The sequence below is a fragment of the Apodemus sylvaticus genome, chromosome 17, assembly GCF_947179515.1.
Source record: "Apodemus sylvaticus chromosome 17, mApoSyl1.1, whole genome shotgun sequence".
NCBI lineage: Eukaryota > Metazoa > Chordata > Mammalia > Rodentia > Muridae > Apodemus > Apodemus sylvaticus.
Genome location: NC_067488.1, coordinates 19017206 through 19032189, shown reverse-complemented (window position 1 = coordinate 19032189; position 14984 = coordinate 19017206). Strand labels below are relative to the sequence as shown.

The 14984-nt window shown below is 36.3% G+C and overlaps 1 protein-coding gene across 5 annotated transcripts in view; it reads left to right on the top strand.

The window, feature by feature from the left end:
• The window catches only part of Trps1 (transcriptional repressor GATA binding 1), a 231654-nt gene that overhangs the window by 207602 nt on the left and 9068 nt on the right, over window positions 1-14984 (top strand). For all 5 annotated transcript variants that reach the window (XM_052160701.1, XM_052160705.1, XM_052160700.1 and 2 more), the window contains one exon: window positions 14686-14808. In XM_052160701.1, the coding sequence (XP_052016661.1) occupies window positions 14686-14808 (123 nt within the window). The remainder of the gene's footprint in view (window positions 1-14685; window positions 14809-14984) is intronic.

Sequence of the window (14984 nt, the reverse complement as noted above, 5' to 3'; positions counted from 1 at the left end):
TGTGCACATGAAGGTGAGTCTGGACACGGGGCCTTAGTGTGCATTGTCACGCTGCATATCAGTGTTTACAGCCATGACAGGCTTTCTGGAATGCAATAATTACTTTTGCATAATCCTAAATCTACTCTGGTTGAAAGGACTCCTCCGACTGCATGAGCTTTTAAACAGCTGCCCCGAGCAAAACAGAGGCTGCTAGCTCTTAATGTGAAAGAGAAAAAGAGTAACCATTATCCTCGAGACTCTAGAAAAGGTTGTCTGACTCCATCCCTGTCAAATGTTTCCTCTGCTTATAAAAAGCACTGTCCACCTGGGGTATTAGGCTGTGGTTGACGTAGCAGCAGTCAAAAGCAGATAAGCAGATAATTGATTAAAAATATAATTGAAATGAAGAATAGCTTTCATGCCGTCTTTTCATTCCCTGCCAAAGTTTATTTCTTGACTAAAGAACTATTTTCAATTATGATAGGATGCTATGGAGAGCCAAAGCATAAAACTACTATTTTAATATGACTACCTCCACAAGAATAAACTTGGGTACTAACTTGTGCAACTAGACCTAAGAACTATTCAATGCTTATTCTCCTACCTGTAAATAATCCACTATTGCTTCTTAATATTAAGAGACTTTTGAGTAAAAGCATAATTCAAATGAAATCAAATTACTTATTTAAATGCCACACTAAAGATTATTATTATTGTTTACTTAAATGATAAATAAAATTCCTATTATAGTTGCAAGTATTATTCTGTACAAAATCTAGAGAATTTTCCTGAAAGGATCTACTGGTTCCTGGCTTATGTTTGGTTTCCAAACATTAGATCTTGGAGAGACTGTCACTAACAAATTGAGCATAGAACATTGAATGGTGGACACGTACTGGCTTTCACTCATGTTAGGAATGTTGAAGATCAGAACAATCCATATGTGTGTGGGTTTTTTTTTTCCATTTCAACAATCTAAGCTCCTTGTATTAATAAATGCAATTTGTAGAGATAATTTCAACTCTATTCTACATCATTTTTAAAAAGTTAAAATATTCATAATTTCATGAGTCCCCTCCTTGTATTTTAAAATGACACATTAGTTTTCCATATGTGATTGCTCCCTATCCTCACTATTACCAAGAGGCATGCATGCTTTAAGGAATGCTGACTATTTTCATCCTATACAGAAATATCAAGTTCAAGGAAGAATAGCATAGCTGTTCACAATGTCATACCTTATAAAACAAATCTATTAGAGAGGTCAAGTCCTAGAAGGGGTCAAGTTAATGATATAAGTGGAATAATTTGGTCATTTTCTGAAATTTGTAAAACTATGCACATAAAAGTCCTCTGTTAGATTGACTAATTAGCTAAACATCTGCTAATTATGCTCTTTAAAATTTTGACTCTCTTCTTTAAGAAATACTTCACCTGGTTTTTGAAAATGTGAAACATTTTAGATTTTAACCTAGTACCAGTCAATTTATATTTACATTTATAAATTTGACTTCCTTCTTTGGAGTGGATTTAAAGGAAGATAGTCATGTCTTCCTTTATTTTTATAAATTTTGTGTGTGTGTGTGTGTGTGTGTGTGTGTGCACATACATGAAATTTAGCTATATAATCAAATTAATAAGGAATAATTTCTATCTGGAAATACTCATATGTTTTAATGAATAATAAATAATCATAGATGTTAGAGTAAAAGGACGGCTTAAGCCACTTTAAAATCAGCAAATACACAACTGTTTAAAATATAGAGTATCTAAAATATTATTAACATATAAATTAATTCCTCACCAAATATCTGCTGAGATAAATGAGAGCCACTTAGTTTATACTGTATCATTATATTGTTCATATCCACATTTTCAGCAAAGAGGTATTTTATTTCCTTGGTCAAATATAACCTTCTAAATTTGGAAACAAAAAGAATTTAAATTTTAATTGATATGATAAAGTATAAGGTTCATTGACCTTTAAATATTTTATATATATTAGAATAAAAGGCTTTCAAAGCACATTTTAAAAGCATGTATAGATACATAGAGACATAGATATATATTTAATGGTATGTTTAAATGTATATATGTGTATTTAATTAAGAATATTATTCAGATTACAAAGCAATATAATTATTATTCGTTTTTTCTAGGTATAAAGCTATACAAATATAAGTAATCAACTTTTTGTTTCCATAAATTAAATATTCATTTTTATGGTTACTCTGTATAATCTCTATAGCTTTATTGTGTAAAGAAAGAAATTTTCTGTAACCCGAGAGGATATACAGAGTAGGCATACGTCAATGAGATCCATATTCTAGACAGTTCCAAAATGCATTGATTTTTTCCCCAAATTTCCACTTAATTTTTTACATAAAATATGTATATCTTGATGGTCATGGTGTTTCACACCTTTAGTCTCAGATTTTGGGAAGCAAAGGTAGGAATATCTTAGTGAGTTGGAGTCCAGACTTATTGGTCTACATAATGAGTTCCCGGACAGCAAACAGTCCCTGTCACAAATCAAACCAACAAAACAAAGAAATGTTTGATAGTCTCTTGGTTATCCAATGTGAATTTAGGCACTGCATTTCTTAAAACCTTTTAAAATACAGTGAAATATGTAGTAGAGGATTGCCTTATCTGGCATCACTAGAAGGGGAGCCCCTTGGTCCAGTGGAGTCTTGATAACCCAGGATAAGGGAATGCTGAGATAGCAGTTGGGGTGGGGAGGGGGGGGAGGGGGAGCGTGCCCTCATAGAGGCAGGGGGAGGGAAGAGGGGATAGAGGGCTTGTGGAGGGGAAACTGGGAATGGGGATAACATTTGAAATGTAAATAAATAAAATAACCAATTAAAAACACATTAAAATACAGTGAAACACACAAAAAAATACAGTGGGAAAAAAAGCAGGAATGGAAAGGAGGAATACTATAGGAAAAAGAAAAAACAAAACAACACCAAAGAAAGAGGTGGGAGAGGTACCGACATGTGAAATTAAAAATGTGAAACCATTTTAAAATCGTGACTTCTATTAAGGAGTCTTAGGTCATCATCCACAGAGTCTTTGTTCTTGTGAAAACAAATATGAAAGAAGTTTTTCCATGTGTAAGTCCGCATGTATCAATAAACATATTGCCATAGTTATTGAGCTATATCATGTTGTCAAAAGGTATTCAGCTGTGCAATTATAATGCAAAATTTATTTCTTGAAATACTCAGTATCTTCTGACGTGAAGAGAGAAAGAAAAGCTGAGCGCCAAGTCACATGTTTGTGTCTGGTGGCATTTGTGTGCTTTAGGTATGTGTGAGAGTTGAGAGTACTCTATTACCCAGTAATCAAATAAGCTGATGATAAAACAACTAATGATGGCGTTCTACCTGCTAAAGTAAATCATCCTTCAGCTGGAGTAGAGTACACGTCCTTAAGTTCTCAATCACACTTTTTTTTTACAATCATTTTACATAAAAATTTGTTACATCATTAATTATTTAAATATTCTTGACCAGTTGTATTTATTTTTGCACTGCAAGAAACTCATGGATCCTCTTAAGACCATGCCAGTATGCAGGCATCACTCATACGTACAATATATGGTAATGATTTAATGAAAATGAAAGCAAACTATGTTATTTCACTCTGGGTTAGGACTGGAAGTTTTTCATTGGATGGATTTATTTATTTCAGTGTATATGCATGCATATTATATGTTTGCAATGTGAACACGTATTCAAATGCCTATGTCCACATATGCAGTTCCCATATGTTCTGTAAATTGTTTAGAGGCTTGAATCAACAAGACCTCCTTCTGATTTCAGAGAATATGGAATGTAAGTAAGGTGCCCAATTTTTGTTTTGGATTTCAGTAAAGTGAAACTATTTACACTTCTGATTTTGACATGCTTCAAAATGAGGCAATTTGTATTTCATCAAAAGCTATACTTAAAATAGTATTCTTCCAGGCACAGCATTTGCCTATGGACACAAACATTTTGTTTTAAAGAGATAACTCAGTTAACAATATTTCTTCTGATAGAGTTCTCTTGAACTAAGTTGTCATCAATTAAATATGTCCATTATATGCAATACTACAATAATATGAATATTAAAATAAAATTAAGTCCATCTTTCAGAGTCCCTCAGGTACCTAACTTTCAATTCAAATTAAGGCCCCTGTAGTCTGTCTCTTATTCTAGATGCCAAGAATGTAAAGCTGTTTGGTGAATTAAAACCGTGTAATATATAAAACACTAGACATGATCCCACTATGGGCACTCCAAAGGTCCCTAACCGAGAGAAGAATAGCATATGACGAATAGTCTGATACAAGTGAAGTAAATTTTTAAATAAAAATGTAATACTCAAGATAGAGACAAGTAAGTTATTGTTTCTTCTTTTAATTTTTCCTTCTGTTTTGGGCATTGCATTTCAGCTTATCTATGAATGTTTATTTTAGAACATGAATTTAGAATATTCACATATTTAGACTATAATCTAGAATATAGAATTTTCTTTTTTAAGTTCATTTTCTTCTCTTTCTTATGGGGTACTTGGAGCACTGGTTGGCAATTCTTAGCTCTAGCATAGTTATGTCTTCTGCAGATACTATAGGGAGCTTAATGATGTCTATTCAGGGCAAGACTGATCCTCACAGAGGGAGTAAAGATGTGAGGCAGGGAAAGAAAGTTTTCCAAAAGTTACTGAATTCTATTTGCAGAGTCCATCTTTTGAAATAAAACCTGACTCTGCAGGAGGCTTATTTCTGCATTTACACTGCAAGGTCTCAGGTTTGATTTTCTGATATTATGCTTGATATATAAAATACAGAATACTTTAACTGTTCTTCCTGGTACTGATGGCTGAGCAGACACCTTGAATGTCCTTGGTGTGATGATGTAGTTCTTGCTGTGGCTTGTGATGTAGTGTGATTAACAAAGTTCAGATCACTTAGAGGGCTAGGTACAAGTAAGGGTATGATTGAATCATATATAAACATATACGTGTGTATTGTACACACACACACACACACACACACACACACACACACATACACACACACACACATATCAAAGCAAAGACAATCACGGCTTTCTTCTTGAACAGCTGCAGCCAGCCGCAGTAATGTGCAAAAGCAGAAAGAGGCTACATAAGGTATGTGTTCTTTTTTACAGATGGTACTGCAGACAAGTCGGTAATTGAAAAGGAAGTCATGTACGTGAGCTATTTGATGGGGGGTGGGGGCAGCCTCTTACAGAACTTTTCGTGAGTAATTTACTGGGACAGTTACTGAAGAAGCAGTTGTCTCATGAAACATTTCAGCTATTACAAAATACACCATTATTGTTAAGGAAATTCCAAGCACACTCTTGAAAGTCGTGTTATTAAACTTTTACAAATCAGCTTCGATTTTCCTGTCTGCATGGTGCTTTGATAATGAAGTTGTCTGCTGATGTTCTGTTTACCTGTGTAGTCAAGGCGCTCTCAATAGAGACGGGCATCTGTCTGAAGAATGACATCATATACCAGGTGCCTATTTCAGATGTTGGCATCATCTCTTTAAATAACTACCATTTCACGTGTCCCTTGGAAACACAGGCTGAATTAAAAGGTGATAATACTTTAAAGTAGCTAAAAGTTTCAAAGTATGGGTGAAATTCAACTTCATTTTTCCTAATTGTACATAACACCCCCATGTCTATGCACACACAAGCACACACACACACATAGTGTTTTTAAAACTCACATTTTGAACTAGATAACTGAGAAACTGCAATGTGTCACCGACTGTAATGTTGAAAAATACAGATTTTATATATCATTGTGATTGTTTTTGGACTCTGTACACTTAATACCTGTATTAGCTCTAGGAAGAAGTGTGCTTATGTGTATATATTTGTGTTTGTAAATTTATATATGTTTGTGTGTGTTTTTATGAGTTTTTTGTGTATATGTGTTTGTGTGTATATATATCTAATTGTGTTTTGTGTATATGTTTGTGTGTGAATAAATGTGTATTTCTGTGTGTTTTGTGTATATATGTGTGTTTGTGTGTATTTTGTGTATATGTGTTTGTGTGTATATATGTGTTTGTATGCATATTGATGTGTTTGTTCATGTATGTGTATTTGTGTGTGTATATGTCTATGTTTGCATATGTTTTGTATGTGTGTTTTTGTTGTGTCTCTGGATATGTCTGTGTTTTAATAGGATAGATATAATAGCTACCACCTTTGGGATAAGAGGATTAATGCTCCCTTTTCAACATTTTATTTGTGTCATATCCTCTAGACTAGAGAACCTGAAGTATTTGGAGTAGGGGATATTTTCTTTTTGGTTAAATGGAAAGTGTCTAACTTATAGAATCAAAAATACATGTCTCATCAGTAGAAAAAATCTAAATGTATATATAGAAATAAACCAAGAGCAGTGAAAATTAATATTTTCAAATTACCTGAATCTTGATACATTTGGTTAAAAAAAAAAACTATCCTTCTAACTTAGCAATAAATTATTTTATATGCAAATGTCACCCAACATTGTGAAAGATTTATTCCTGGAAATATACAAATGGGTTAAGTAAAGCTAATAAATTTTTTCTGACATGTTTGTTTATACAACATGTAGAAAACACCAGTATTATTTTTTTCTATCTCATCTCTAGCCAAGTCATGTACAAAAGCAGAGTCCTAGAATACAGCATTTTTACATGTGACAGGCATTGTTAGGATCTATCACTGGAGTCACCAATTATACTCTTAGACAGAGTCTCAATCCAGACACTATTTTTAGGTACATCAGGAACAAAACACATATGTTATATTCTCTCCAGGCCCCCATCCATTTCCCACCATTAGCCACATGCTCTCTTCCTCTGGCTGTCAGCTTCAGAGCATCTCACTGCATTGCCTGAGCAAGGATTAGTCATTTCTTTCTGTTACCTCCAAACTTACATAATTCCAATCATCTATAGGAGATTTCACCTCACACCAGTCAGAATGGCTAAGGTCAAAAACTCAGGAGACAGCAGGTGTTGGCGAGGATGTGGAGAAAGAGGAACACTCCTCCACTGCTGGTGGGATTGCAAGATGGTGCAACCACTTTGGAAATCAGTCTGGCGGTTCATCAGAAATCTGGGCATGACACTTCCTGAGGACCCTGCTATACCACTCCTGGGCATATACCGAAAGGATTCCCTGGCATGTAATAAGGATACATGTTCCACTATGTTCATAGCAGCCCTATTTATAATAGCCAGAAGCTGGAAAGAGCCCAGGTATCCTGCAACAGAAGAATGGATGCAAAAAATGTGGTATATTTACACAATGGAGTACTATTCAGCCATTAGAAACAATGAACTCAAGAAATTCTTAGACAAATGGATGGAGCTGGAGAACATCATACTAAGTGAGGTAACCCAGTCTCAAAAGATCAATCATGGTATGCACTCACTAATAAGTGGATATTAGCCTAGAAACTTTGAATACCCAAGACATAATCCACATATTAAATGATGTCCAAAAAGAATGGAGGAGTGGCCCCTGGTTCTGGAAAGACTCAGTGCAACAGTATAGGGGAATTCCAGAACAGGGAAGCAGGAAGGGGTAGATGGAGGAACAGGGGGAGGGAAGAGGGCTTATGGGACTTGCGGAGAGTGGGGACCCAGAAAAGGGGAAATCATTTGAAATGTAAATAAAAAATACATCAATAAAAAGAGACACTGTTAAAATACAAAAAGAAAAAAGATTATCAATGGATTATCTTCTAAGGGTCAGTCTTTTGATCATTATGAAGTTATTTGTGAAGAATGTTACATGCCTAGTATTTTCTGTGCAAAGTATGATCTATTTTTATAAGAATGTACAATTCCCGTAATGTTAGAAGTCATTTAAGTACCATTTATGCATAAATAGCTGCGTTGAGGACAGTACTGTTTCATGGGTCAGTTTTCTTTTCAGTAACTAACACAAATATTATGGGTATTTTTGTTTCTTTCAAATTGCACTCATCACTGTAACATGAGATCTAGGGTTTGGCTTGATTTCTCCACGTGAATGATGGAAAGCTGATAACTGTGTATTGTACACTTACTATAAAATAATATTCTGCTAGTGAGGTTTTTTATTGTGAATTATTCTCATGATGAATGTGCTTATAAAATATGTCCTATAAATAAAATATACACTAACTTAGCAGAATCAATTCATGTATTTTCCAGCAGCAGTTATATTAGAAGGTGCTAACTTGTTTAACAGTACCCCCACCAAAGCCTTTTATTATATAGTTTTTCAGTGTCAGATTTTGTCACTGGCATTGAAGAAAAACAACTACCTAGTAAATGTAGCTAAAGGTGAAAGCAGTTCCATGGTGGCAGAAATAGAAGCATAGAGGAACTTCAATAGATCTTTTAACAATAATGACTTTCACATGGAATGAAAAACGACAGTGCAGACATAAATTTTCAGCCATATTTTTAGCTGTCCAAATGCATACTTGCTGTGACAGCAGAGTGTTATTACAGAAACAGCATGGGCCAGAAGTCTAAAGAACTGGCCCTTTTCAGCTCTGATTCTGTGGCATAATTTGTAGGTAGTGTGGAGTGCTGGTTATCTCATTTGCCAAATGTACAATATGTCAAAGAAAGGTGATGTCATCCTCAGACCTAAGAAGTAAGTTTTCTATCTACACAATAAATCTCTAAGGTATTTATGCTTAAAGACTGTATGGGTAGTGTGTGTGTATGTGTGAGACATGCATTGGGAAATTTTGATTGTCTTTTGTTTGCTGCTGGAATCATGTGTTACATATCAGAAGAGACTGAACATTAGTTTTGGCACCCTTATAATGGCTGATCCACTATAGTTGAGCATCATGGGAAAGATCGGATACACATTGCACCTGGATAGAATGTGTGATAACTAGAATGAACATTGCCTCTTGTGGTAGAGCAAGAGTTGCTGTACTGCTATTCCTGAGATACATGTTTAGTTAACACTCATCTTTGCTATCATCAATAATGTGCTGAAGATATGTTTTGAACAAGCAGATTTGCTTTCTAAGCTCTGAAATAGTTGATTATAGAATGGGTGCTTGGATGAAGTTTATAGAGTCCCTTTGGTTTTCTGGCAAGAAACCTGAGGACAGCCAGGACTGTTTTAAAGCAGGCGCAGTCAGGCTGTACAGCCCGTTTCAACTGATTCTTCATAATTTTATTTGGAACGAAAGTCAGCCAGAGTATCGGTGACTGTCACTTTCTCTCGCAGAAATTTTGCCCTATTCTTGTTAAATTATTGGCCAGCTTGTCCTCCTTGGATGATTCTGGCTGTTAGAACTGATCACTGCCACTGTGCACTGTTTTGATTTTCTTCTACCTGTACCACTCCCTATTATGGATGTTCTATGGGATCGTGTATATTAAACCACTTACATTTCTGGAGAAAGAAAATGAAAATATGGTGGCACTCACATCTCATTCTGGTAAATGACACAGTATTCAGTATTTGTCCAATAATTACTTAGAATGGATCTGATGACTGAACATAATTAAATCATATTTTAGTACAATTTGTTGTGTCTTGTTGATAGGATTTTTTTTTTACTAATGAACAATAAATAAATATGAACTTGTTTCCAAAATTCTAGAATATTGCATATTATGAAAAATGCTCACAAATAGTCTATCTCCTCATCATTTAAAAAAAAATTAGCCCTTAAAATAGTGTGTATGGTATATGCTTTGAAAAGCTTTCCATTTATTTTGCTTTTGGTGCTCATGAAAGGTCTCGGCACTTCAACTCTGTGTCCACCAGAAAATCTGCAAGATTCCAGGCCATGGGAAATTGTCTATTGCTTAGACCCCAGATTGTAGCACAGTGCCAGGCACAGGCTGGACATTCAATAATTATTCCCAGAACTGAATTGAATTAAACTTACTGCTGAAATTTTATTACTGCAAAATTGAACCAGAAGGTTCTATCGTAGCCATCTGTGTGTTTCTTTAAAATGAAATTTGCAAAGAATTCTTGATATAATCAAATAAACACAGAAAATATTTAAAGAGTTAAAAATATTTGAGGCACATCCAGACGAACAGCATGTATATCAAGTTTCAGAATGATTCGATTTAAAATGGCTAAGATATAAAACCATAAAAAATGTGAGTAAATACTCTTCCTATCAAGGCTTGTTATATAATTACATGGTCCCAGAATGGTTCTTATTCATAGAAAACTATTATAAAAGATCATTTCTCCAGAAATGTCTTTGCCAGTGGAGACTTTTAATATCATGGAAGTGAATACTCTTGTCTCTGAATGTTAAGCCACTTGAATAAATAATTCAATCAAGTTTTCATTTTATTAATCAAGTGAATTCAGTTCTTCTTAATAATGAAACATGAAAACCCTAAAATTTCTGTTACTGGATGATTCTCAAGTAATAAAATAAAATAAGCGATAAAAGCAGCCGAAACAATTTAGGTTGTTTCCCCCCCCCCCCCCTTGTGTTGTATCTGGATTAACCAACACACATGGCCAATCTCTGCCTAGAACGACATGTAAGCCCTTGACTGAACAAACCTTCATTGGATATTAATGATACTCCTACAGCGTTTTGGTGTGCACGTAAAGGCTAAAGTTGTTTCACTCTCTTGAAATGCTGATTATAGATACTGGGACCACTTTATGTAGGTCTGGGGTTAGAGGTCAACCTCCCATCACTGAAGAATCCAGTAAAAACAAGCAGAAATAGAAGGTGCACTGGGCGATGTCAACACTCCCTGTGCCTCTGTTTAAGTAGTTAATGCTCCTCTATTCAGAGAGGAAAGATTAGCGCTAACTATATCCCTCAGGAATGGCAGGCTATGTAATCCACTAGCTACCCTTCCTATCCTTCTCTCCACCAGCACTGCCCTTACTCCAGACCTGTAATTCTCTGCTCTCTAGCATAGAGTCAAAGCGGTACATGTTATTACTATCTCTTAAGAACAGCTTGTAGGAAATGGTGAAACTCGTGATTTAAACTGCCTATGGACTTGCAGAACTCTGTAATATATGACTATTATAACGGAGAGTTCAGGTTTTGGCCTTGCCTGGCCTGGTAACTCTACCACCCAAAGCTGGCATCGCTGCTTTTACAAAATAAATGTGCCAAGCAAGACTACACCGTGTATTGTTTTCTTGATGCTATTCTCTATACATAATTTATTGTCACTTCCCAACTCAGATTAATTCTCTTAATCTGAAGTGAACAGATTTAATTTTTATTTCAAGAATAGAAGTGATAACTAATGGTGCAAATAATAACAAGCAATGCTATTTCCAGGACTGTCCTCAGTGTCTTCTGTTCTTAAGAAGCTCTGTACAGGAGAAAACTTAAAATCTCTTTAAAAAAAAAACCTTCCAGACATGCAGGATAGACTTTGAATCCATACACAGAGATTTTCTCTTAGTTAGGGTAAAGCTTATTTACAAAGATGGGCAGAAGGACCTCTTCTTACCTTCCTTTGCTAACTGGCCATTGCTCTATCTGGGAGTGGAGTCAGGAACTGCATACCCCAGGGAAATACCTTCCTGTGTACTGGTTCTGTGTCGGGGTTCTTTGCCGTGCATATCTTAGAGAGATGAGGTACTGTGGTTCCTAAGCTGGGGACATGGGGACAAGATTTCTATCTTCTCTGCCCCTTCAAGAAATGTTGGTGCCTCTAAGACATGGTTCCACAATTTTCAAAGTGCTAAATCTGTTGAGATGAGACTTAACATCTTACGTGTGAAATACTTCTCACCTCCTTCCCACTCTCCACCCGAGCACCAGCACCCTCCCTTTGAGTAGGTGTGAACACCTAGATATTCCACTCTGACTCAGTTTTCCATTCTCATAATTGATAAGATATGTCCAAGCAAGGCACAGCTAACTAACTGACGGTATGTAACTGCGTATGTTAAGTATGTCTTGAATGCTCAGTAATGACATTTAGTGAAAACAAAACTAAGACTTTTCTTTTCATAAATGTGTCGCCATGATTTAATTCTTTTAACCAATATGCAGACTTGCTAGGCATTTATCAGTCATGTAATAACTTCATCTCTGCTATGTTTTAATAGTATCTATTATACCGTATGAATACCCTGATTCTTTTTTCAGAATAAAGTTCGCACTGTAAACCCAGGAGACATTTCAGCTCTGTGAGGTTAGGCAGCACTTCCTATAGTAACTCCTAATGAATGTCACAAATGAGTTTGAATACAGTAGCCTCACTTCTCAGACTGATTTGTAAACTCTAAAGCATCTTGATTTTGAGTTTGAGAATTCAAAGTACACCTGAGAGATTTAAATTAAGATATGGCTTGTCCTAAAAATACAGTGACTTTAATTGAACTGTATGTAACTGCTAAGTGTAAGATACTGCTAAGAAAACAAGTGCAGTAATTTCAGGATTCCCGCCCGCCCCCCCCCCCATTAATGAAGGGCAACGAATAAGGCATCAAATTGTGCAAGCATTGAAATGCTCACCTCACCGAAAGAAGATATACGCCCACTTTGGCATGCTATGTCAGGTACACAGGGCATAAGAAAAGGGAAGCAAGCTGGGGTGAATCATTTCACATTTAGACCTGAGCAGAGTGGCCTGGGTCACGGGTGTGGGTTGGTTTCCATAAGGATATTTACATGAACTTAGTGTGGCTTGTGCTGGAGCTGATTTACCATTGAGTTACTTAAATCTAGGGCAATGACAAAATGTCACCTGAAACATTAACTGTTAAACCTAATCCACCCCCATCCCCACCCCCCTCCTTTGAATAAATGGTGCTGGGTTTTTTGTTTGTTTGTTTGTTTGTTTTTTTGTCAGTGTAACCTAGGGTGGTTTGTTGTTGGTTTGTAGATGGCAGCTTGCTATCTGCTTCTGTAGCAGACCCAACGACCTCTGCTTCCAGTGGTTGATGTTACTGTTGAGGAGAAACTCGAATTTCGTTCCTGGATGGGATGGGTGTTTGGGGCAGGCAACAAAGGGGAGCTGGAGATTATCTTTGTGAAATCTAGCCTTTATTACATCACCTAAAGTGGCACAAATGGCCACACTAATGAAATCGTGTTCTTCGCTTAAAAGGGCAATTGTTAGCCTGACTTTTGTGCTCACTAAAAACAGTCCCCCAATCTTGTTAAGTTATTGCTCTCATTTCGAATTTTTATAGCCATGCAGCTTAGCGGCCCTCGTTTCTTTACGTTTCATTCATTTTCCTTGTATTGGTGATTAATGGAGGATGTCGAATGTTAGAGTGGGCAGGCATCAGCAATTGCAAGATCATAATTAGTTTAGCTGACGAGGGCCTCTGATACCACTTGCATCTGGATGGAAAAATTACCCTATAGGGAGCTGGCTGCTCACCAGGTCTTTTTAGTGATAGATTGTGAAACACCCGATGAATCAAATGCCCTTTCAATGCCAAGAAAGTGTTCCAGTCTCGAAGCCAAAATTATGTCTGCAGAAAGCTTTCCATTTGAAATGTATCAGAGTACAATTATAACCATTGTATTTTTTTGGCAGGCGCACCACTCCCCTACAGTATAGACTTTGGTTAAATAAATTGCCTAAATTTTATGAATCCCTGAAATTTTGACTTATGGTGTTTGTAATATTTAATTTATAATAAAATTAGGTTACAGCAAGACTTTTCCCACTCCTTATCTCACAGGCCTATTCTATCATTAAAGGCATTGCTGCAAAAGGAGAGCTGAGCCACGATTTGAGCATTTATTTTTTGCAAGAGTATTCGACTTCCTGCCTGTTCCTATCTATGCCTACACACAGTTTTACTTTTGTTTAAATGAGAAGTTCGGCAGAACCATTACTTGCTCGGAAGAAAAAAAAATGCAACCAGCAATCGTAATTAGCAACCTTTCAATATTCTTAGATAATTTTTTTCTTCTGAATTTGGGGTTTGCACAATTCAGACCTCTAAAATTGACATCCTATTCAACAAACTCTGTGGATTTCCAGTTATGAGGTCGGAGTAGATAAAGAGTCCCTGAGAGGAGGGTATTTTCTGACTTCAGCTGACTGATACCTCTGAAGGGTTTGCATTAGCAATACTACACTTCACCTAGGAAGCAATGTCTAAAGGTCTGCTCAGGTTTGGGGAACAGAGGGTGTTCTCTTTCTGATTTCATAATCACAAGGGAAACACTGGATCATGCAACCTTGTACTCTCCTAGAACTTTTGTTACAGAAATGACATACAGAAGGTTAGCAGTCTGGTTTAATGTTAAATGGTTGCCATGGCGAATTACTCTAACCCATATTTGAGGTCTCAGGTAGCATATTCCAAACTACTTTCAGCATATTGCTATGTGGTGTCTTTTTTAGTTTTGTTTTGACACTTTTAAAAGGTATGTTTTAGGGTCGAGCATTTAGGAGCCATCATTAAAGGCATGCAACCCAAAGTTCAAAAAGTTAAAGCTGTTTCTGTGAAAAGCCTTTGGTGTTCCACACACCTCATCCATCACTGTAGGGTTAATTATAATGAAAATCAGTGGTGCCTATTAAACACAATTGAACCTGACCTCATTATGGGCAGTGTGGTTTTATACTGTCATTGTTGGGAGTATAAAGACAAAACTCCTTGGTTCATTTGGACTTACTCTCTGGATCATGTGACTCACCTCTGACCTTACTTCTCTTTTTTTTTTCTCCTGTTTCAGAGGCGACGAGGCTCTGGTGTTTTTTGTGCCAATTGCCTGACCACAAAGACCTCTCTCTGGCGAAAGAATGCAAATGGCGGCTATGTATGCAACGCATGTGGTCTCTACCAGAAACTTCACTCGGTAAGAACTCATCCCAGCACTTCAGGAGATGCTTACACAGATGAGCTGGCATGACGCACGATTGATATGTCCTCTTCCATTGCTTCTGCTGCCTGTCTTTGCAGGGCTGTTTAGTACAGTCATTTTGGATGTACATATGATTTATTGTGAAAGGACCTTAGATGCTATTGGAGATA